The 24,898-nt window shown below is 41.9% G+C and overlaps 1 protein-coding gene across 2 annotated transcripts in view; it reads left to right on the forward strand.

Moving 5' to 3' along the window:
- Positions 1-24,898, forward strand: part of CRTC3 (CREB regulated transcription coactivator 3) — a 193,276-nt gene that overhangs the window by 36,260 nt on the left and 132,118 nt on the right. For both annotated transcript variants that reach the window (XM_068275320.1, XM_068275322.1), the window contains exon 2: positions 2,682-2,792. In XM_068275320.1, the coding sequence (XP_068131421.1) occupies positions 2,682-2,792 (111 nt within the window). The remainder of the gene's footprint in view (positions 1-2,681; positions 2,793-24,898) is intronic.

Below are 24,898 nucleotides of genomic sequence, written 5' to 3' on the forward strand. Positions count from 1 at the left end.
GTAACGGTGATTTGACGTAATCTATTGATCTGGTTTTAAAAGCTTTCAGGCTGTACTAAAAATCCACTGAATGAACCTTGTAATTTATCATTTTAGAAGGTACTGTATCATGGAGTGAGTTTACATGGAATTTCAGGAGGTATTTCCTTTCCTGCAGGACCTACTGATATATGTGCATACACTTATCCATTTTTCCTGTGGATTCATGGCAGATTCGATCACGGTTATCAAATCTACTAGAAATCTGCGCCCCAATCTGCCAGCCCAGTTGATTATTAGTTCAATTTTTTTTTTCAATTTTTTTTTTCCAGGGTCACATTGTAACTGCGATTTTGGGTTGCTGTGGTGGATGTTACTTGGGAAATTGCTAGAAAATTACAAAATTACATAGTACTGCATTTCTTATGCAATTGACTTAACACTAATGCAGGAAAAATGCAGCCTACTCTACATTTTACATAAAAAAATCAAATCCGTCACTGAAGGACTGGAGAATCGTATCTGATTTTAGAATCAAAACCTAGGTTGCATCCCCCAAACATGAAAGCAGCTACAGCAGGGGTCTCAAACTAGCGGCCCACGGGCCATTTGCGGCCCTCTATACAATGTTTTGTGGCCCTCTCTGGCAAAAGCTTCCTTATAGTTCGCTTCAGTGCTCCCAAGTAATCCGCCGCATCCCTGCCACTAAACGAGGGCTGCAGAGCCCACAAATCGCCCGGGGGGCAATCCGCCGGCATTTCCTGGAAGGGGCAGAGCTTTCAGCTTCAGCTCTGCCCCTCCTGACGTCAATCGCTGCCCATCGCCGCCTCTCCCCGCCCCTCTCTGTGAAGGAAGAGTGAGAGGGGCGGGCAGAGGTGGCGATGCGCCGCGATTGTGAAATTCCTTATGCGGCCCAGCCTTATCCTGACTTTGCCTCTTGCGGCCCCCCAGGTAAATTGAGTTTGAGACCCCTGAGCTACAGATTGCATTCACACTGTGATGTTACTGTTTGTATACATCTTTATGTGAGCGTTACTTCAATACATAACATGCATGTTCATATTCATTAAAACGCACATATTCTCGGTGTCAGTAGTTGAATTTTTTAGCGTAAAAAGGTGTGTGGAAAAAAAAAAGCACATGATAAAACACATTAGATGGAAAAACTGCACGTTGATTTACATGAGCTGTCAGATCAAATGTGTGTTTTTGTGTGTGGAAAATAATACCCTAAGGCCTGGAACCCACTAGAAAGAGCAAAATGCTATCGCTAACGATTTTGGGAGCGATTTCCCTCTCCTATGCAATTCATTGGAATGGAAACTCTCCCAAAATGATTTCCCTGCTCCTATGCAATTCATTGGAATGGAAACTCTCCCAAAATGCTGCATGTCCTGCGACTGCAATTTCCTTAATCGCAATCGCTCTAGTGGAATCTGTCCCATCCATTTACATTGATGGAGCGTTTAGGGAGATCTCTAGCAATTGAAAGCGCTAAAAAAAAACAAAAGAAAAAAACCCGCTCTAGTGAGTTCCAGGCCTGAATGTGAGTGGAGAGTTAATAGTGGCGATCAATTTATAAATAGAGCCATTTCAGTTTTAAGGCATTTTATTTGTTTTTTAGTGTAAAGGAAACTGCTGGAAATAGACATAGCTTTGTAAATAATGGGCATGCAAACATATCCATATAACAAAAGTCGTAATTATTTGCATTATTAATTATGGACTACATGGTAGATGTGTATTGAAATGTGCTTAAAATGGTTCCCCCATTAGTATTGCAGTATACTTGTACTTAATATAAAACACTTATCTGGCTGTGTAATCAGTTCTGTGTGCTCAAAGGCTAATTGTTTGTTTTTGTTAGGAGCTAAATGAATCAGATTTTACTTCACGCTGACATGGCTGCTGTGCAAACTTCAGTTAAAATCTAACTCCTTTTACTGAAAATAGTAGTGTCAGACACCTGGAATGTTCTATATACCATGACTACTACACATACCATTTAAAGACTAGTGACAATAACATATTTTTTTTCCTTAACAATATTAATTTGTAAATGATTTAGTGAGTGTTTGCTCATTGTAAAATCTTTTCTCTTCCTGATTTACATCTGGAAATGTATCAGGTGGCATCACCTTTAGTACTGGCAATGTCTGCAGAATGTTCATTTATTGAGTCCTGTGCACAGAGGGAGCTACTGCTTGCATGGCAGCTGGAAACAGCTGTTATTTCCCAAAATGCAACAAAGTTCACCGACCGCAAACGGTCAGGACCATGGTTCTGACATCACACTGTGGGAGGGGTCTTACCACAATATCAGCCTCACAGACTTCCCTCACCTCTTCCCACAAGAAAATATCTCTCATGGGACAGGGGTTATCTGCTCCTGATTTGAAGTGCAATCCTGGGTTTTAGTTCCTCTTCAATTATCTCTTTGGTCTATTTTTTTCATTCAGGTTTGCTTTACACACATACCGTACATAAGTACTACAGCACTTTCAAGTGTTTTGTGAAGAAAAATGTGATGGCATCACTGTTATTCTAGTAGTGTCAGCTAACAATATGTCCTTTCTGTTGCCATTCCTAGAATGCTGTTGTTGCAATGTTTGTAAGCTACAATGCAACATTGTAGCTGGGCTCTCTTGCTTTTTCTCATCTCACAGACGTCCTGTAACCACATTCTTCTTTTGACTTTTCAGGTTCAGTTCCAGAAGCTGCAACAGTTGCGACTGGCACAATCCCGAGTTCAGTACTACAGTGGCTCTCTGCCAAATGTAAACCAGATTAGCAGCAGCCCATCTGATTTCCAGGTAAGACTTTCTTCCCTTGTCCAGGAGACACTTAGGCCTCGTTTCCAATACAGGCTTGCCTTTTACCAGTGAGAATTTGGATGCCAATTTTATCCCAGAAAGATTAAACTAATGCTGATTTTTAAAATAATTTTTCCATACACTTTATGTGCAGCCATTGAGCATCATTATGCAAGATTTGGATGCTATGTAGTGCAGCATACGAAAAATACGTTGTTTTTTTCCTCTCTAGAAAACTGCCAAATATCACATGGTTGGAAACTAGGCCTAAGGGAACTCATCTAAATTTTACCTCATCTGCATAACTTAAGTTACACTTTTAACTAAAGGTATATGAACTTCTTTAAAGCTGTACACACATACTTATTAACATGGCGTAATGAAGTCTATAAATGAAATCCCAACAAATTGTAAGCTTTTGACTGTGTAGGTAAATTTTGCAATGGTTTGGCTTGTGTTTTTTGGTCTTTGTGGCTGTTGGAGGGATTTGTTAATAACTTACTGCGCCTATGATATGACAGCAGTAAAAGAATCTCCACAGCCATTATCCACAAATGGCAATAAAAGGAAATCAAAATAGTAACATTTTAGCCTGATGAAAGAGGGTTGAGCCCTCTGAAACTCGTTGCTTAGCTACAATAAAAGTTTTTACTTTTGATTCACACGGCAGCCGCCGTCTATTTCCTACTTGCATACACTTGCACTGGCAAATCGCTTAAACTCAAATTTCTTAATCCACCCACGACTGCCTGACAGTGCAGCCGCCTATAGTGGCATCACAGCACTCAGGCTAGGTGGAAAACATACCAGAACAGCAGCCTGCTACTACAGCTCTGAAGGAGGCTATCGTCTTCACGCCTTGTGGAGGAGGACTTCTGCCAAGACTTGGTCCCCGGTCCAAGTGGGACAAAGCCTTTCTGCTGGCCACCCCGTATGGGACAATCAGCCACAGATCCAGGTGAGAATATTCCACGGCCGGCTGGCCATTTTTATTGAATGACAACCTGAGTGCGCTCTCCCCCACCCCTTGTTTTTCCACCCATCCCCCCACATCCCACTGTTTACTGCATGTTTTCTTTATGCTGTTCAAAACCAAGCCAAAATGTAAAAAACAAAGCATTTAATTGCACTTTAAATTGTCGTTACCCATTTGCAAGCTGTGAGAGCATTTTTTTATATATATATATATATATATATATATATATGTATGTATGTATGTATGTATGTATGTATGTATGTATGTATGTATGTATGTATGTATGTATGTATGTATGTATGTATGTATGTACATACATACAATCCCTGTCCCTCAAACTAACCCCAGTTTGCAGTTCCCCACCCTCCAATCCCCATCTTCCTATACTCCCTTCTGAGGTACAGTATGACCACCTTAATTTTTTTTTTTTTTTTATATATTTGGATATCATCCCATTTTTAAGAATGATCAAAAACAATGCATTTCAATCATTTTAAGTAAATAACTGATATCAAGGTACATCTCTCCATTTTCTATATGATGTTAACATTGACCATGGATGTAATAAAAGCAAAAGTAGAAACCTTAAAGTTCATGGCAACCAAGCGGTATTGATGTACTCATGACAGATTTAGAACATGAATTCAAGACCCACAGGCCACAAAAAAATAAAAAAAAATAGAGCAGGCATCTCCTAAGCATAACTCCTTATATCTGTCCATACATTTAATGTGAGCACATAAGTGGCCCTAGTTTGCTTTAAACCGTATCCATCTAGGATATCTGGAAACTTAAGCGGTAGTAACAGCAATTAGCATGACATCATGGCTTACCAAGCATACAAGGCATTGTGTGTGCATTGATCATGTGTAGAGGCATGATCCCCTATATGATCCTGTTACAATACAGAGTGCCTGAATGTGGTGCAGTCATAATGTGTGGAGCCCTGCTTAGCAGCATGACTCTGTTAAGAGCATGAAGTGTTTAGGACAAACTTGCTTTCTCCATCCCTCAGCTGGGACACGTCCTTAGGAGTTTGGGCACGCCCAGACACCTGTTGAAACACACAGAAAAAAAGGATTAAAAGCTCCCGCCCTCCCTCTGACCTCAGTTGTTTTTGTGTTTCCGCCCGGAAGCACACGGAAAAGTAGCTCCAGTTTGTTTTTTTCTTTTTCTCACCAGAGGGTGAGTTGTCACGGGCAGAGGTACCTGTGTAGGCCGGGAAGAAGCTTGTCGGACATCGGGGGAAGAAGGTGCCTCTGCCGCTATTGCACTAGACGCCCTCGGGTGGAATAGGGCTGTCCAGCTTCCTTCCTCCCGTGCGGCTAGACTGGCCGGCCTTTTCAACTGATGGCAAAGGCGCAGAGCTCGAGAGGAGGAGTCGTCGCACCGGAAGTGACGCGTTACTGCACTTCCGGTTGCGGATAAAAGGACGCCAGGGATCCCGCATGGTGGAAGATGGAGTCCGCAAGTGCGTCCACCATGTCCGCGTCGGCCGCCTCGGCAACGCCAGCCACAGGGGCAGCGCCAGCGCCAGCCACAGGGGCAGCAGCAGCGCCATCCACAAGGGCAGCAGCAGCGCCAGCCTCAGGGGCAGCGGCAGCATCTTCCTCAGCCACATCAGGAACCAAACTGCAAACTGATGGTGGGGTGAGTGGGAGTGCTATCTCCCAGAAGGAAAAACCTTATATAACAGTGTGAATACTAATAAGGGTTCCTGTTTTTTTGTATGTTTTTTCCTTGCTTTCTCTCTAGGCCAGAGTGGAGTTTAAATCTGGTAGTTCTAGTGAGAAGGCTAGGTCTAGGAAATGTTGCCAGTGTCAGACTAAGCTATCTTCCAGTTATGCTAAAAGTCTGTGTCAGGGTTGTATCAATGCAGTTATTGCTTCAGAATCATCTGCTATTTTTAAAAATGTAATGCGTTCTGTAAAGAAAGACATGACTGACACTTTGGGGAAATTTAAAGACTCTATTTTGTCGGTCTCTGCCGAGACCCCTGTTGCTGGTCCTTCCTCTGCACCAGTGGTCCCTATTGATTCCGTTCCCCCTACTAACGTTGTCGGGTTGTCTGATGGCGAACCCCCGGCAATTCCTCCTCTGGCTCCGGGTGATATGTTTGGGATTTCCGGAGGGAGAGGAAGAGGGAGAAGTGGAAGAGTTAGAGGACAGGGAAACTTGGTCCGATTTAGAGGAGGGGGAAACTCTTCAATCTGATGAGGAGTCAGATGAAGAGTTAAAAAAACCAGCAAGATTTTTGTTTAATACTGATGAAATTAACGATTTACTTAAAGCGGTCTACACTACCGAACAGATTCCGGAAATCCAAAGGGAACTTTCGGTCCAGGATCAAGTTTATTCTGGTTTGGCTCAGCAAACTGGGAGAGTGTGTTTCCTTTCCACCAATCCCTTAAGGATATTATTACATCGCAATGGCAGGAGCCGGAGCGGCGGTTATTTATACCTAAATCGGCAAAAAGGAAATACCCATTTGCTCAATCAGATATGGATAAATTTGTTAAATGTCCTAAAATCGACACTTCTTTATCCAAGCACTCAAAAAATGCGGACCTCTCCTTTGAGGACGCGGGGGTTCTCAAGGATGCTTTGGATAAAAGAATTGATTTGCTTCTAAAAAAAGCATGGGAATCTGCTTCTTTTGCTTTTTTGCCTAGTGTGGCCGCTACTTGTATTTCCAGAAATTTAAAAATTTGGATGGAAAATTTAGTATCACACGTGACTTCCGGTAAAGCCTTAAGTACTTACGTGAAATCACTCCTGGTGGTTTTTGAGATCGGTGGCTTTTTTGGCAGACGCAGCGGTTGAAATTATTAGAATTTCCGCTCGTACTACGGCTCTTGTCAATTCTGCCAGAAGAGCGGTCTGGCTCAAAGCATGGGATGGGGATTTAACTTCCAAAAACAAATTATGTTCAGTCCCATTTGAAGGGAATCTACTCTTTGGAAGTGAATTGGAAAATGTACTTTCCAGGTCGGCAGAGAAAGGGAAGCCATTCCCTACTAAGCGTAAGAATTTTCAATTTAAGAAACAAAGTATTTTCAAAAGGCCAGGGCAGGACCAATCCGAATCTCAAACTCAGCACAGGAAATGGTCCTTTCCAGCAGGCAAAGGGAAAGGGGGTTTTGCACTCGCAAAACCCAGCAACCCCAAAGAAAGGAAGTGACTCGCGGCCAGTGGGGGGAAGGCTTCTTTATTTCGTGTCCCAATGGTGTCAGATAAATCCAGATCCTTTTATTTTGAAAATTATACAGGACGGGTACCGTCCACAATTTTTTGTCCCCCCCCCCTCCCCCCAGGGTCTATGTGAACAACCTTCCTCAGGATTTGAGCAAGGCAAACGGGCTTTTTTCGGAGATTACAAAGTTAATTTTAAAAAAAGTGATTGTGTCGGTTCCTCCAATAGAGGAGTTTCAGGGATATTATTCCCATGTGTTTTTGGTAACAAAAAACACGGGGGATTTCAGATTCATTCTGAATCTGAAATCCCTAAATCCCTACTTAACGTACATGAAGTTCAGAATGGAGAACATAGCGTCGGTAAAATCTCTTCTTCAGGGAGAGGAATACTTCGTATCAATAGATTTACAGGACGCATATTTACACGTCCCGATTGCCCGGTCACACCAAAAATATCTAAGATTCGCGGTTCAGATGAAGGACCGGTGTCTTCATTATCAATTCCAGGCACTTCCTTTCGGGATTGCAACCGCTCCCCGGATTTTTACGAAGGTTTTGGCAGAGATCATGAAATTTCTAAGACTACAGGGGATACAAATAATTCCCTACTTAGACGACCTATTTTTTGCCAAAACTCAGGAGACTCTAATCCAGCACAGAGATCGGGTGATTCAGACTCTAATGCAATTAGGGTGGATCATCAATTATCCAAAATCTCATCTAGCACCAACCCAAACAATTGTATTTTTGGGATATGTGATCGATTCTGTCAGGGGCAGGATTTTTCTGCCATCAGGGAAGATAGAGAAGTTACAGTCAGAGTTGAGAGATCTTTTACTGTCTCAGGAAACGTCCATCAGAGCCATAATGAAAGTATTGGGATTAATAACGGCAACACTTCCAGCAGTCACGTGGGCACAATTTCACGGTCGAAGTCTACAGAGATGGTTAACAATCTGGGACAATACTCAGGAATCATTAGAACAGGTAGTTCAGATCCCGGGTCAGGTAAAACAAAGTTTCCATTGGTGGCTGGATGCCTCCAATCTGGTAAAGGGCAGAGTGTGGAGACAAGAAGACCCAGTGAGAATCCACACGGATGCAAGTGCCTGGGGTTAGGGTGCTACTGTATTAGGTCACCAGGTTCAAGGAACCTGGTCCAAGAGGCTGGCAAGAAGTTCATCCAATCTCAAGAAGCTTCGAGCAGTTTTGGAGGCGTTTTTTGCCTTCCAAGTTTTGATTCGGAACAAACACGTTCTACTATTTTCCGACAACATTTCCGCGATTGCGTATCTCAACAAACAGGGGGGCACCCGATCCCCGAGTCTGTCTCTTCTGGCAACAGAGATTTTCGGTTGGGCAGAGACAAATCTGCTGTCAGTCGAAGCAATTCACATAAAAGGAGCGCTGAATGTGGAGGCGGACTATTTGAGCCGCTACGAGCTCGATCAAGCAGAGTGGGAACTGAATCAAGAAGTGTTTCTTTGGATAACAGAGAAATTGGGCATTCCAGAAATAGATCTGTTCGCTTCCCCAAACAATGCAAAGATTCCTCAATTTTTCTCTCTCCACAGCAGTTCAAGCTCTCTGGGATTGGATGCGCTTTCAGTACCATGGACATTCAATCTAGGTTACGCATTTCCGCCCCTGAACCTAATCCCGCGAGTTTTAGACAAAGTACAGAAGGAGAAAGCTTGTGTAATACTGATAGCGCCTCTTTGGCCCAAGAGGGGGTGGTTTGCCACTCTCTTGAGTCTGTCGGGTCAGTCGCCGTTACCACTTCCTCTGAGGTCAGATCTTCTGCGACAGGGTCCTTTATTGCACCCCAAGCCAGAGTTGTTCAAGCTGGCAGCATGGATCCTGAGAGGTTAGTGCTAAGAAACAAAGGGGTATCAGATAAGGTGATAGATACCCTGCTGAAGTGTAGAAAACCCATTACTCACAAAATATATAGGAAAGTATGGAAGGTTTTTGGGTCATGGGGTGTTTCTCATAATAGGGTACAGACCGAGATTGGGACTATTCTGGATTTTTTTCAGAGTGGGCTGGAGATGAATTTATCTCTAAGTACGCTGAGGGTACAGTGTTCGGCATTGTCTATTTTGCTAGATAGACCCTTGGCACAAGAAAGGCTAATCAAAGATTTTTTTCGGGCTATTCAGAAATCCACGCCTATCAAGCAAAAAATAGTACCGCAATGGGATCTATCTTTAGTTCTCAATATTTTGACCAGACCTCCATTTGAACCCATCGATGAAATCGAGCTAAAATTTTTGACGCTGAAAGTGATTTTTTTAGTTGCAATTACGTCAGCTAGAAGACTAGGTGATCTTCAAGCTTTATCCATTAAGGATCCTTTTTTGACTATTTTTCCGGACAAGGTTGTCCTACGTTTAGATCCTAATTATTTACCGAAAGTCTCTTCGGAATTCCACAGGTCACAAAATATTGTGCTTCCTTCGTTTTGTGATAAGCCTTCTTGTGCCAGGGAGTCTGAATTTCATTGTCTGGATGTCAGGAGAGCTATATTAGCTTATTTGACAAGAACAAGAGAGTTTAGGAAAACCTCTCATTTATTTATTTTGTACGGATCAAAAAATAAGGGACAGCATGCTTCGAGACAAACCATGGCTAAATGGTTATGTGAGGTTATCTCATTAGCCTACAAGATTTCTGACTCCACTCCACCAGACAATATTAAGGCACATTCAACCCGTTCCATTTCCACGTCTTGGGCTGAAAGAGCGGGGGCTACGGTTCAGCAGATATGTCAGGCGGCGACCTGGGCAAGTCCTTCCACCTTCGTCAAACACTATAGAGTGGATGTACTGTCGCAACAGGATTTGTCGTTTGGCAGGAAAGTGCTCCAAGCTGTAGTCCCTCCCTAGGTGGGTTAATTACTTTTGTATCACTCCTAAGGACGTGTCCCAGCTGAGGGATGGAGAAAGCACCTGCTAGACCTACCGGTAGCGGTGTTTCTGTCCTGAAGCTGGGACACTGTCCGCTACCCTACCCTTTTTTCTTCGCACTTTTCTTGGGGCCAATTGTTTAGGGGTCACTAGGAGGTGCTTCGCTCCTCTCTTCTTTCCTGGTGTTCCGGTCGTTTACTTTTTTATGCACTGAGGTTAGAGGGAGGGCGGGAGCTTTTAATCCTTTTTTTCTGTGTGTTTCAACAGGTGTCTGGGCATGCCCAAACTCCTAAGGACGTGTCCCAGCTTCAGGACAGAAACACCGCTACCGGTAGGTCTAGCAGGTGCTTTCGTTCTCCTCATGTAAAATCAATGGGTTCTATTGAAATTTTAAATGTTAACCACTTGAGGACCGTGTTGTTGAACCCCCTTAAAGACCAGGCCATTTTTACAGAAATAGGACACTGCAGCTTTAAGGGTTAGCTGCAGGGCCACACAACTCAGCACAGAAGTGATTCCTCCCTTCCTTTCTTTCTTCCCACCAACAGAGTTCTCTTTTGGTGAGGTCTGATCGCCCCCAGGTGTGTTTATTTTTATAAAAAAAAAATTTGTATTACATTTCTGTATTTTTTTTTTAAATGTTTCCCTCTCCCTCCCTCCCCAGTCAGCCAATTACTGTGATCGGGGGGAGGGTGTGCAGTTCCCTTTTTAAAGGGGGAAAATTCACTACCGGTAGTATTTGTAAAAGCAAGGAAAGCATCCAAACATCTTTTAAATACAGATATAGCATTTGTCACTTCCTGTGGTAAATAGTCCACATTTTAGGAACTCTAAAGAAACCCTTCCTAAATAAATGGAAAACCCCTTTTACATCCATGCGCAGATCATGTCCCCTTGTCCTTTCTACAAGCCTTAGGACAAAAAGCTCATCTGCCAAGCTGCTGTATTTCCCTCTGATGTATTTTATACATGTTAATTAGATCTCCCCTAGGGAACCTGAAACGCCTTCCTTCCGCTGATGGCTCGATTGATAATTTCCGACGTGTCCGATACCCCGCCGTATCGATTATGCGCTAGATACCGGCTGGCAGGACAATAGAATAAACGAAGCGGAAGATAAGAAGCCGCCAGTGAGGACGAGCGGGACTCGAGATGAGCTGGGACGCGCCGTAATAGAGCCAGTGGCTTGATACACGATACAGAAACGTACTGTGTATTCACAGCATAAAGCACTAGGAAAAAATGTCCATGCTATATAAAACTAGATGATGATTAAAAAATGCGCAGTTGGAGCGAAAATGTTAAGTGGTATTATCACTACTATCACTGGTACTACACTACTAAGTTGTTTTTTGTTTTGTATTGTTTTCTTTCCATGGTTTGTTTTTTCTGTTTATATTGGTGTTCATGTGATAATGGTGGTGTTTATTTTTTGCTTGTGTTGTACATTCTCTTAGTTGAACTATATTGTTAGTCTTGCAAACTTGGCTCCAGCTTTTACCAAATCCAGAATGGGATTCTTATTGCTTCTGATTATGAGCTGCATTATTCTGCACAAGTTATTCTGCACAACATGTATTATACTGTAATGCCCACCACCTGTACTGCTGCATGTTGTACCGCTGGCCCTATTTATCTGAGTGAATACTGCAGTGTATGAGAACACATGGCATGAACCGTGTCTTATGTCCTTGCAAATCAGTGCTGTTACAAACAGTACTGCAGATAGTGTAAAAGAACCCTCCTTGTCTTCTTTGGTAGGTTAAAGTACATACAGAGATAATTATTAACCAGTGAGAAAGGTAGAAAAGTGGGGTATACGCACCAATAAATGCAACAAAAAAACTATATGTAATATGTTAGCACTTTATAAATACAATAAATAATACATAATATATATATATATATATATATATATATATATATATATATATATATATATATATATATATATATATATATATATATATATATATATATATATATATATATATATATATATATATATATATATTATACTTTATTCAATACAAAAAATGCATATAAGCAGCATAAATTATTAAAATGCTGGTGTACATATGCATCCATAACCCAATAACCACTTCCCAACCCTCTACCTCAACCAACCCACTTCCGCCACATACACATAATGCCAATTGAAGGAACGATTGGATTAATTGTCAAAAAAACCTGAAACGCTAACTTGATTGATCATCAAGGAAGCGAGTCCAGCTGTAGCAACATTGATCAAATTTGATGGAATCAGCTTAATAATAAATAGGTTGAAACCAATCACAGCCTCAGTATGGGTCCATTGCATAGTGCCACATTCTCATTGATGAGCTGAAACAGATGGATCACAATGCATAGCCAGTTTAGTTCAAATTCAATGTATTGAGTAGTAGCAGCAAGCAAGAAAAGTATATTTAAGCAGCAGCCATTCAGGAGGGATTGCAAGAGCCAGTTCAATTTGTATCCAACAGTGATGAACAGCCAGGAAGCAAAGTAATGCAGAGCTTGCAAGCATGCATGCATATATTGGCAACAGTTGCTCACCCACCGATCCAAGCAGATATTACCTCCACAGCACCAATGATCATGGCACAGGGTCAGTACCCCAGCAAACAGCAGTAGGGCAACAGCGTTGACTCCTGGTGGTGATGGTTGATCCAATGGGAATAGCCAAATAGTAGTCCCGGCTGAGTTAGCTCCTGTATGCAATACATCAGAGGGCTGGAGGGGCAGCAAGCAGTAGCTCAGGGAGAGAAGGCACAGCGGAATCCAGCAGGAAGGATGTAGAGCCTCTACATGTTTCACCGCCACAGTTCCAGCTTCCTCAGGAGGCATGGCATACAGAGATAAAAGTTACAGGCAAAATGGTCATTCATGATCATTTCAGCCTTCTGCTTGTAATCAATCACCCCTTTCTGAGCCTTTCATAATGCCGATAAACATTCAACCAAGCTGGTCAGGTTTAGCTGACTGCTTTGTACCTCAAGGATCTCCTTTCTTCATCTAAACTATTGGTCCACACTTCACCCACCTCACTGGCTTAACCGTTAGACCTGATGCCGGTGCATACCTCCTGCAGGTACACCACTCCTGCAACACCAGTGCAAAATGTAGACGGCACACCAATGGCTCAGCAAACAACTGTATTATCAGCATACAGAGGCACACAACATGTTTTAGGTGTAGCCCTTCCTCAGGTGTACCCCACCCTACACCAGTGACACTTAAATACCCCACTCACAGGAAACCACCTGACCATACTTCTGGTCACATGGTAGACAAAATTTTCCAATAACTGCATCCATTGCATTATCTATCTATCTATCTATCTATCTATCTATCTATCTATCTATCTATCTATCTATCTATCTATCTATCTATCTATCTATCTATCTATCTATATATATATATATATATCTATATATAATATATATATAGTACATTCAACAGATTTGTTACAAAAGTCCATTTCTGGGGAACTACACAGCATTGTGTCTACCCCAGCAGGTACTGAGGAGTTCATAGCCCTAAAATGTAAGTTTCTATATGGTAATGAACAATACCAGTCTTGATATATTCTTGACCCGTCTCGATGCATTCAATTCCAACATTCTGAAGCAATCATGATTGAACCTAAAAGAGAGAACAATCGGAGGAAACATTTGAGACTCAGGTTCTCATTAAGCCCCTTGGGGTGAACACAATTGAATTTGCTGATCTATTTAGCTTCACATTGTAGAAGTCGTTTTTTCCCTACCACCTCCCCTAGGTAACCTGGGTACACTTTCAACTACAAACCACCGTAACTGAGTGACATTTGTGACGGTGAGCCAAAAAATGCCTTGATACTGAAGTTGCTTATTCTTCTTTGCCCACTGCAAAGTTGACTATCTCTTTTGTGCTCCTGAATCTGTTTCTTCTCTTACCTCTCCATCTTACTTTCTTCTCCCTCTACCCTTCCCCACAAAACAGTACATGTAGCCCAGTCAAGTCAAATAAGCTTTCACTGTCAACTAACAGTCTGTTGGCTTAAACAATTATGAACAAGCATTTAAGATGGCAACATCAACATGACTGCATATGACTCTAGCCTGGGAACATTGTTAAAGTCCATAACAGAATATTTATTGTTTTTATATTGACATTTTGTTGCTGTCCTATGATACTTATATTTATGTATGTGCTTACATTCTATATTGCTGAATGCTCCCATTGTTGTAGGTATGAACTGCTTATGTATTGTTGCAGTTATCTTCTAGTGTCTGTATTGAACTCTGTACAATTCATTAGAAGATGTTCTACTATATAAATACATAATAATGCTGTTGGGTGGATCATTTTTATGACAGGCATGTAAAAGTAAATGCCTGAGCGCTGCTTCTAGCCCTTGAAGTAGCTGCGCAGTGAACTGGCTAATGAATCCTACTCTTTACCAGTTCACATGAAAAGGCACGAGTCTGCTTCTAACAACGGAATGATAGCTGTTGACCATTTCGAAGAACACCAGCTCTTAGCTGTTGCTGAAATTTTTGATTTTTTTTCTTTTTTTTTTTTTTTTTTTTTTTTTTGTCCAGACTTTTCTAAATAGTCAGGGGTCTGACTGTGAACAAGTTTTTCCTGTGTAACTGTGAACTCCTACAGACAGCAGCTGCTTAAATTCACTGGCCGTTCACAATATGCGCCTTCATCTTCATTCCCTGATGATCCCATTGAATTAACAGCTTGTAGATATGTAGTCATACACATCCAGCCAGGTGTTACTTGGTTGGTTGTGAGAGCAGACTCTCTTGGGGCTAATTGCATAAGTGACACTGCTGATGGCTTCCCCCATTCCCAGGACCTTGCACCTGGAAAAGCTATGCAAAAACCGTGGGATAGCATGTACAGCATCTGGGTATGAAGCTGAAGGAGAAGTCTGGACTAAAAGAAATAGTTCCTCTTCAGAAAACAGAACATTCATTCAAGTATTTATTAGCAAGATAGGAGCTTTAGAGCATCTGTTTTTATGGAAATATTATAAATGCTGTAAGTTGATGGGTTTAAAGACCTTGTATTTTTTAGTTCCTTTTCTTTTTGCACCAATGTATTTTAACCCTTAGCCCAGGTCATTCCATCCAGAAATGTAATATGCATTTGATTCCCTTTTTTATCCTCTACTAAACCTACTTCTTACATTTAATTCAGACAGACACAACCCTAAGCTCCAAACTTGTCACCTTTCACCTTTAACCGCTTTGCGTCCCTGGTCATTTTCACAGCTCAGTTCTGATTACTTTGGCAATAACTTTATCAACGACTATCACCACTAAATGATCTATATATTTTTTTTTTTTTTAGGACAAATTAGGCTTTTTGTGGCTGATGGTTGTTTTCAGTAATTACCTAATTTTATATGCATTTTAAAATGAAAATAGGGAAAACCGTGAAAAAATACACAATTTATCTACTTTCATACATTAGAGCTTTAATGTAAACAGTCCTATTGTACATTAAACCCACACATATTATTTGTCTATCTCTGCTGTTTAAACAGTTCTTTTGTTTTGATAATGTATTAGTAACACATTGTATACACTACCTAATTGATATATTTGTCTGCTCCTAAAATGTTTTTTTCCACTGGTTAATTCATTAGGCTTGCCATTGAATTCCCTAAAGGTGCGTACACGCGCACGACAGCAGCCAACGACGAGTCCGTCGGCACCTCCCGCTGGGCAGGTTTTCAGCAGACAGTAGTGAGTGTGTGCGTGCGCACTGTCGGCGGACTGATAAGGCTGTTCCTGAACGATCCGCTGAGCGGACTATGTGTGCCATAGTCTTACTCTTTCCTATGAGTAAAGAATGGAAGAAATATTAGTGACATGCACCTATTCCAATAGAGCCAAGAGAAAGGCAAGTGATGTGTGCAACATGCCTTCTCCCAGAATACTCTACAAAAGGGCTGGCCCTATAGAAGACACTAGTCTAGTCAATGGAACTCCAGCTGACAGAACCCAACAAATCTCTTTGAAAGGCCTTTCTTGGTGCTTAGGTTAGGCGTGTTCTTGTGACCTAGAAGTGTTGAGGGGCTGGGGAAAGGAAATCGTGGGTCTTCTCAACCAGGGGGCGGGTAGCAGAATCCTGGTCATTCAGTGTTAAGGTCCAAATTTAAGGGCATACACTCGCATGAGAAATGTCCCCTTCTGGCATTGGGCCTTGATCCCTTGGATGACCGTTCAAGGCAGAGTGCTGTTCCGACACATTGCAAGGCTACTGTACTGCGCACTTCAGTGCAACTTCCAGCAGGAGGCATAGGGACGCGTAGAGAACAGTGGGCTCGCCCGAGTTAATTCCCCACTCCTGATCTCTAGTCAACACATCAGGGAGGGATCCAGAGCCAGCCACACTGCGCGCGACTTAGTCTTGTCTTTATTCGGATCAGATTTGACCTCTAGTGTTTAGTGAGAAAACACTAGAGGCCAGATCTTACTTGAAGGAAGACTAGGGCATGCAGCGTGTCCAGTTTGTCCAGCCCCAGATTGTGTAAGAGACATTTCCACCACCTCCACTGCAGTACACTCTGCAAGGGCGGAACAGGAAATTGAGCATGAGCCGCAATATGGAAAAAAGGCACTGTCATAGGACACATTAAGAAAAACTGCGATTAGTAGCAGAGCAGGGAAATATGGACAACAGAGAAAGCAATTAGCGGCAATGATGGGTGCCCAAGCGAGGCTGCGATTAGCAGCATTGATGACAAATTTGAGCGCTCCAGGCTGTGGCAAATATTGGTTGCAAGAAAGTGACATTTGGATTACCAATAAAATAGCACGCACTGGGGCTACCCACTGTGCAAACTGCGGCTATAAATAGCAGGCAAGAAGCTGGTTAGGCACCAGTGTAAGGGCTGGTTCAGACGGACGTTTGAAGGCGTCGCGTTCGTTGGTGTTGCGGGCTTTCAGCAGCGTTCGTGTTGCGTTCGGATGCGGTCGCATTTTTTCTTCCCCTAGAGGGACATTAGCCGTCGCGGTTAACCGCCCCTGGAAGCTACATGTAGCTTCCAGGGGCTCCTTGAACGCCAGGGAAAATCGGGACCCGAACGGCACGTTTGTGCAAACTCGCTTGAAAGCTTGGTACAAACGCTCCCTTCACTTGAATGGGAGCGTTTAACGCCAAGCCCCGAATGCTGGCTGTAAACGCTCTGCAAGCGTCCGTCTGAACCAGCCCTTAGGCCCCGTTTACACTTAATCAATTGCTCTCAAGTTATAACTGAAATGTCAACTGATTTTCAAAGTCCCTAGTTTTCCTATGGCACCTTTCACACTTAACGCGTTTTAACTGAAATATTTTTCATAATGCACTGCTGTGGAGAAGAAGGAAAAAACGAGTACCAACTGTTTAAGTGTAAACGGGGCCTAAGGGTTAAATGTTCAATCCACAATAGTCAGCTACATCAAATTGTATAAAAGCTCTTATTTTCATCACAGCAATATGATGAGCTATCTGTAATCACTTTCTCAAGCTGTTCAGCATCACATCAAATGTGATGCTGAACGGCTTGAGAAAGTTGTTATAGATTGCTCATCATACTGCTGTGATGAAAATAAGAGCTTTAATACAATTTGATGTAGCCGACTCTGTTGTGGATTGTCAGCTGGAGTATTGGAGTGTAAAGATACAGAGTCTGGGCACATCAACTATTCCTTTCCTGGGTGCTTGCTTCACACTGGAGTAGCCAAGGGTTAAGTGTTAGGAATCCGTAGAGTTGGGATTAAGGGTTAGGCATCGGTAGAAGTAAGGTTCTGTGTGAGAGTAGGGTTAGATTAGGTCATAATAACATATCGGTAAAGATTATCAATATTTTACTATGGGAATGAAGTAGTAGAATATCAGTAATTCTATCAATTGGCTATTAACGGCAATCCAGTAATCCCTTTTTTCCAGTCGCCTTTTTACATGTATGCGTCCAAGGGGACGTGGGAAGGGAGGTCAGACAACCTCTAGACACCAGGGAAAAGAAGCTTATGGGGAAGGGAGGGGACACCAGTCGCACTGTATGGTAAAATAAAGGGAGACCTCTAGACACCAGGTATTGGGACTGGAGTATAAACCAAGATTTAGGAAAAGAAACTCAAGATATTTGATGAATGGAGTCTGATCTGCATAATCAGATCTGCAAGATAGAGATGATGATGGAAATGTGGGAGACAACCCTTACTATTTTTTGGCTGACCGACTTTGGGTGGGATTTTCTAATGTCCTCACAGGTTAAAGCCTGGTACACACTTTCAATCATGATTGGCCAATCTCTGACCAATTTTACCACCTCCATGTAGTATGCAGGTGAACAGATACTATGAGCAGATTGTGTAGGTAAACCCTTGGGCCTCTTTCACACTGGGGCAGTGCATCAAATTGACACACTGCTACTGCATTCCAATGAAAACCTATGGGGGAAAATCACATTACCTGTGTCACGGTGCAGTGGGCCGAAAGTCCTCAACCTGACGCTCTTCCGAAACTACGTTATCGTGCTTGCTTGTGTCACTCTGCATCGGACTGGAAGTCATGCAAGTCTACAGCGACGCAGAGATTTAAAATCTCTTAGAGAGACGTTGCAATGTGCATGCGCGAAAGCCTATGTTTACAATATGCGTCCGCGCACTTTCACATACCCGACTACAAACTAGCATCAGTTTCTGCTTGGCCGGATGCCAGGCAGGGAAAACGGTGTAGTAGCACGGTATTACCTGAAGGCTTGTTTTTGGCTGTGCCAGTTTATAGTATGAAACAGGCCTTATACTACATGGTAAAATTGGTAAGTGATTGGTCAATCAAAATTGGACTTGTGTAGCCGGCTTTAGGAACACTGCAAAACTCAAGTGGTCCTGTAGCCTGTTAGAAACATATGCGTCTGAAACACAACCTGTTACGTGTAACCAGCCTGAACTAATCTGACATGTACTGACCTAATGATTACCATCCTGTTAGATGTGTTTTGCCATTATTTGGAAATTTGCTTTCTGCATTCCTACTGAACATGTTGTTAATTAAGCTTTTTAGCTGGATGATACACTGACCCCTGAAAATACTTGTGAGGTCGGACAGTGGCGCATTCTTGAAATGATACTTTCCTATGAGTTCTGTGTGGATGTTTAGAATTTGAGTATCAAAACTATGTGGATCTCACCGAGGTCATACCAGACCACAGTACAGCTGTGTGCACATGAGCTGCTGACAATGCTGCATTTACAGACTGTCACCTGCTCTGGGTGCTCTGCTGGGCAATTGCAAGCAGCCATTGGCACAGATGGTGTGCTGGAGCCTGCCCTATGCATGCACATCTCTGTGGATAGTAGCTGCTCGCCATATGTTACTTTCCACGGTTATCTACTGCACCGTATTTCTGTAAATTGCTGACACATGGATATTCAGGTCTGGCATCAATTGGATATAGAAGAAAGGTAGCATACAGCCATAAAAGCATTTATTTTTTTTCCCCTCAAATTCTGGTCAGATATCCGATAATTTTTTCAGATTGGCTATCGTTCTAAAAAAAAAAAAGATAAAATACATACACATTGAAAGAGAGTCATTCATTATTTTGATCACACTATTCTAGCTTTTCAAATTGAGAAAGAGCTAGTTTTTTAAACTGGAATCAGTCCCTGGTAGTCAGTAGTGTATGTATGTATGTATGTATGTATGTATGTATGTATATATGTGTGATAGGATCTGAAGTGAAAATTGCAGCGTTTGTACCAGACAATCAAACACATTTATTAGAAACTCCCAAAAAAATTGCAACGAGTATCAAGCGATCTGCACAAGGATTCAAGTTAAGCGCTCAACTTGGAGCCTTGTGCAGATCGCTTGATACTCCTCCCTGTATTGCCTGATGAAGCGGGATTGAGCCTGCGATACGCGTTGCAGTTTTTTGGGAGTTTCTAATAAGTGCTTGTTTGAATCGCAGTCATTGTCGTGTCTGCTTGAGGGAGGTAAGACCACCACTTCCTCCATTTTTGCCAATTAAGTTGGATTTTAAGCTCATTTAATCTAATTTTATACTTTTGGTGCCTCTGTTCCTTATATACAATTTCAAGTTCACCCTTGGTGGAGGGTTGCTACCCTTTTTTCCTGTCTACAGAGAGCGACTTCTTAATCCCGAGTGGGGTCAGGATAATCTCCCCACCTGCCTTTAAAGTGGTTGCCTGCTGGTGACCCTAACTTGTGAGTATCTAGCAATACGAATTTATTGCCACCTTATCCAGTACGTATTACACTATTGGGTCTCTTGGTGTTCCCTGTTTTTAGCGTTTGTACCAGGCTCTACTAGTGAAGGCAAGTGGAGTTCGTGTTTTAAGTTTGAATGAGCTGTATGGCTATGACTTCCATTGGGACCTTTAGTATTTTGTTCCTGCAGCCAAGTGTTGGAAGCCTTTTGGTCCTTAGAGAGCTGCCACTATCATCCGGATCTTTTGGTGCACTGCCACTGCTCATACAGCTGCTGAGAACAGATGGGCCATCGTATTATTTATTAAACAAAAACAGAACGATGTCCCTTTTTTCAGAGTTATTTGAAAATAACTGCATGCTTTTGTTTTTGGGTTTGTAGCCATAAACATAGAAATAAATATTTTTTTATATTGCATACATTTGTATGTCAATACAAAACCACTATTAGGGCTAATCCACACTGGCTGTTATCTTTTCTGCATTTGAGGTTTTAAAAATCTGTTGTCGATTTTTATTTTTTTATTTTTTATTTTTTTTATTTTTTGCTTCAGGTGTTTGAGAAATGCATTTTTAAGCTGAAATGCAGCCAGTGTGGATCAGCCCAAGTACACCTGTGGGCTCCCAAAGAAAAAAATTTGGATACTTACCTAGGTAGAGGAAAGACTAGTACAGAGTACTGACAGTTCAAGGGGCTGTGCTCCCCTTTGTGAACCAGTGCGGCTGTACTGTGGCTGCTTGAGTACGGCTGTTCAGTAGCAGAACTACGGTCTGGCATATGATTAAAAATATCCCAGCCTCTCCCCTCTGTCTTTATAGTTTTCTTACCTTCCCTTTACTCATACAACGGTCATATTTGCGAACCCACAGTCATGCCCAGATCACATGAAAACTACCCTACAGATCAGGAATCGTCTAAGCTCTGTGAGGGGATGAGTAGCAGGTGTTTTGCCTCCTGAGGCAGGCACGGTAAAAGCAAGTTTAATACAAAACAGTCTATTATTCACCAAGTTTTTTTGTGCTATACAGGTATTTACACTTTGTACAGAAAACTGGAAAAAAAATATAACCCCGCCGCTGAGTTTTTCCACTTAAACACCAGAGCAATTTTCACATTTCAGCGCTGTGTCCATTCTTTCGGCAATAACATTATCACTACTTACCACACCTAAATGATCTATACATTGTTTTTTTCGCCAAAAAATTACTTACTTTGGGTGGTACTTTTTTGCTGAGAATTTTATTTTATATGCAATTTGCAGTGAATAAAAATACTTTTCTCAGTTTTCAGCTAATATAGTTTTAAAATAAAACACTCTACTGTAATTTAAAAGACATTTTATTTGCAATTTTGTCCCGCTTAATACACCGTTTAAATGATGTCCCTACTACAATGAATAGCATTATTCTATTTGGAAATAGAGGTGAACTTTTTTCCATTTTATGTTTTTGGGTTCTCAATGTAAGCCCTTATTTGCAAAAATAACACCAGTTCAACCTCCTAGCATACATATTTTAAAAGCCAAGTCCTTAAAGTAACATTTTATATATTGTCTTTTAAATCCTGCCAATGACTTAATGAATGAATGAATTAATGGGTTTGTTAAAAGGACAGGAATTATATATTTAAATGTTTTTATTGTAATCTTTTTGGCCACTAGATCTCCCACACATTTTCCTATCTGGTTAGACCGCAGCTCAAGCTGTGTTCCAGCCAACCAATTTGGCCTCCCAATTACCGGCAAGCACAATAAATATCAGATACAAAGAATCGCTATGCAATACCACACTTTGAATTTCTGCAAACCCCCAGCACCCATAATTCTATTAAGCGCCCCCAGCTGCTGAAATTTACTGTTTACCAGTAATTAGGCGCCTCCGTGAGCCCAAATGTAACTTCTTAGCCACATTCTAACAGCAGCGATTTGCGAGCATAACGGTAAATTTCTGTGCCTAGTAAGCGCCCAAATTTCTGTCTTTTTTTGCCGCTAATCGCAGCTTTTATAATGGTTGCACCATTTTTTCCATCAGGGCTTCTGCGCCCTTTTTACCTGATTCGGGTTACATGTATCACCTGACTGTGCACACTGAAATTCAGCACACGTCCTGACGTCAAACACTGTACTGACTTACAAATACTCTCTCTGAAAGGGAGACCCTGGACTTTTTTTTTTTTTTTTTGGTCATTTTTTTGAGCAATACAGCTAATTTTATTCCAGGTCTGTTACGCAAGTGATGTTCAGTAATTGAGCCGAATGTGTAAATGTTGTGTTGTCTTCCATTTATGCCACATTGCGTGATCTCATTTATGGAAATGGTTGAAGTCTGGATGGATTCAGTTGAGTGATCTGTGTTTAGCACTGTGACTTTTTGATGGGTTGCATCTAATCACCATCTACAGGATTATCCCACTGGTTTCTTTTGCCTGCATGAGAATTATTAATTTGCATCTAAATTGTGGATAATATTTACCGTAGTTAATAGAGGCTTTATTATCAACCAGCTTGTGCACTTTGTTTTGCAACAGTTTAGTGAGGTTTCCTATCTGTAATTGTACTTGTAAATTTATATGAACACAGCTGTTTTTAATTGTGTGTGACTGTAGTATTTTATTATAAGTGTTGAATCTTAGAGCAAGCTTTGGTCTTGCCCAGCTTGCTATCTGGAATCCTTTTTTGATGTTTATTACACTTGGCAAGCTATTACATAACTTTTTTTTTTGTAGTTTTTCACTATTCTGTTAGGGCCCTCTTACACTGTAAGGGCCCTTTTCCACTAGCCATCGCAATCACAAATCACAGATGCCAGGGTTTTTGTTTTTTTTTTGTTATGCGATTGCGATTTTTCATTTGCATTGCATTATCCCTCTTAAAATCGCTCCAGAAAGTGATAGCAATTTAAAAATCCCTAGCGATTTGCGATTTTGCGATTCAGCTGTGCAGTGGAAAAGAGCCCTAAATTGCATTTAAAATTGCAATGCAACAGAGCTAAAAAGCCATGTGGTATTGCTGCAGTACAGACATACAGAGAGGCATACAGTACTACAGAAGTATACCTCACTCCCACTGTAAACTTCGCATTGCCCTGTTAACTCGCTGCATGCAGTGTGTTACTGTGTTGTTCCCACCACACTAGAGGTAATAGTCCCATAGGAATATAATTGCATTGCAATGCTAGGATATTGTCCATTGGGAGTTTTATGACGCAACTGACGTGGTGTGAAAGGACCCTTACCTCACATTACCTCCCCCTGTTTATCTTTCTGTCACATGCAAAACCGTTAATTTGGGCACTGAGAACCCCTATGTACACAGGTTGGTGTTAGGTGGGAGGAGGGGGTTAAGGTGGCCACACACCATACAATTTTCATGCAATCTGGCTGTATAATTGCCAAGTGCTGTTAAGCCTCATCTACATTGCCGCCTCATCTACCCGTGTAGATGAGGCTTTATACTACATGGATGTTGGTAAGATGGTATAAACGTTTTACAGTCCGATTGCATGAAAATTGTAGTGCGAGGTATAGGTAACAAAAACTGATAGTAGAATATCCATAACAATATGTTACTGATATTCAAACGATTGACAGTTTAACAGGCGATATTACTAAATGTATTCCTTTCATATGCGTTTGCATTTATATTGTGCATACTATGGGTTCTAAATCACAAAGCGGTGCAAACTGTTTAGCACGGGTGTGCTAAACAAATAGCACGTGGATTGCCGTTCGCGGACTTTTGCGCACACAAAGTGCCGCGATTCGTGTGATCGCGGACTTTAACGCGCGCAATTTGCCGCCAATCGCGGCACTTTGCGCGTGCAAAAGTCCGTGAACGGCACTTCACGTGCCAACTGTTTAGCACACCCGTGCTAAACAATTTGCACCGCTTTGTGAATCAGGCCCTATATCTTCTCCAAAGCCCTCACTCATCTCCCTCTTGACTTGATGATGTGACAGGTAACTTATATCCTGCGTAGCACTTATGTGACACCATTACTGTATTTATCATGTATTCTGTCAATGTTCTTGTTTTTATATACGGTTTTATAAAATCAATTGATTTGGCTTTCAATACCACTTGTATGCGGACAATACACAACTGCACCTAACGGACCAAGACCTTCACTTCCTCCACACGTGTTCCTGACGGTTTGTCCGCTTTATCCTCTTTCATGACCTCTCGCTTCTTAAAGGATACCCAAACTGACATGTGACATGATGAGATACACATGTATATGTACAGTGACTAGCACACAAATAACTATGCTGTATTCCTTTTTGTCTTTCTCTGCCTGAAATAGTTAAATATCAGGTACGTAAGTGGCTGACTCAGTCCTGACTCAGACAGGAAGTGACTACAGTGTGACCCTTACTGATAAGAAATTTCCCTTTTTATCTCTTTCTTGCTCTCAGAAGCCATTTTCTGCTAGTAATAGTTGGAATTTCTTATCAGTGAGGGTCACACTGTAGTCACTTCCTGTCTGAGTCAGGACTGAGTCAGCCACTTATGTACCTGATATTTAACTATTTCAGGCAGAGAAAGACAAAAAGGAACACCGCATAGTTATTTGTGTGCTAGGCACTGTAAATACCCATGTCTATCTCATCATGTCACATGTCACTTCGGGTATCCTTTAAATGAATTGTCAGCCAAATAATGCTGCCCTATGATATACTTACCCAGCGCTTCCTCCAGCCCCTTGCAGCCAACATGTCCTACGCAGCATCTCCGCTCACAGCCGCCGGCCTGGGGTCCCCACCAGTGCAGAGGCCGACCTCCTCTACTGCACCTGCGCGAGTG

This window comes from Hyperolius riggenbachi, chromosome 3, assembly GCF_040937935.1.
Source record: "Hyperolius riggenbachi isolate aHypRig1 chromosome 3, aHypRig1.pri, whole genome shotgun sequence".
Taxonomy (NCBI): Eukaryota; Metazoa; Chordata; class Amphibia; order Anura; family Hyperoliidae; genus Hyperolius; species Hyperolius riggenbachi.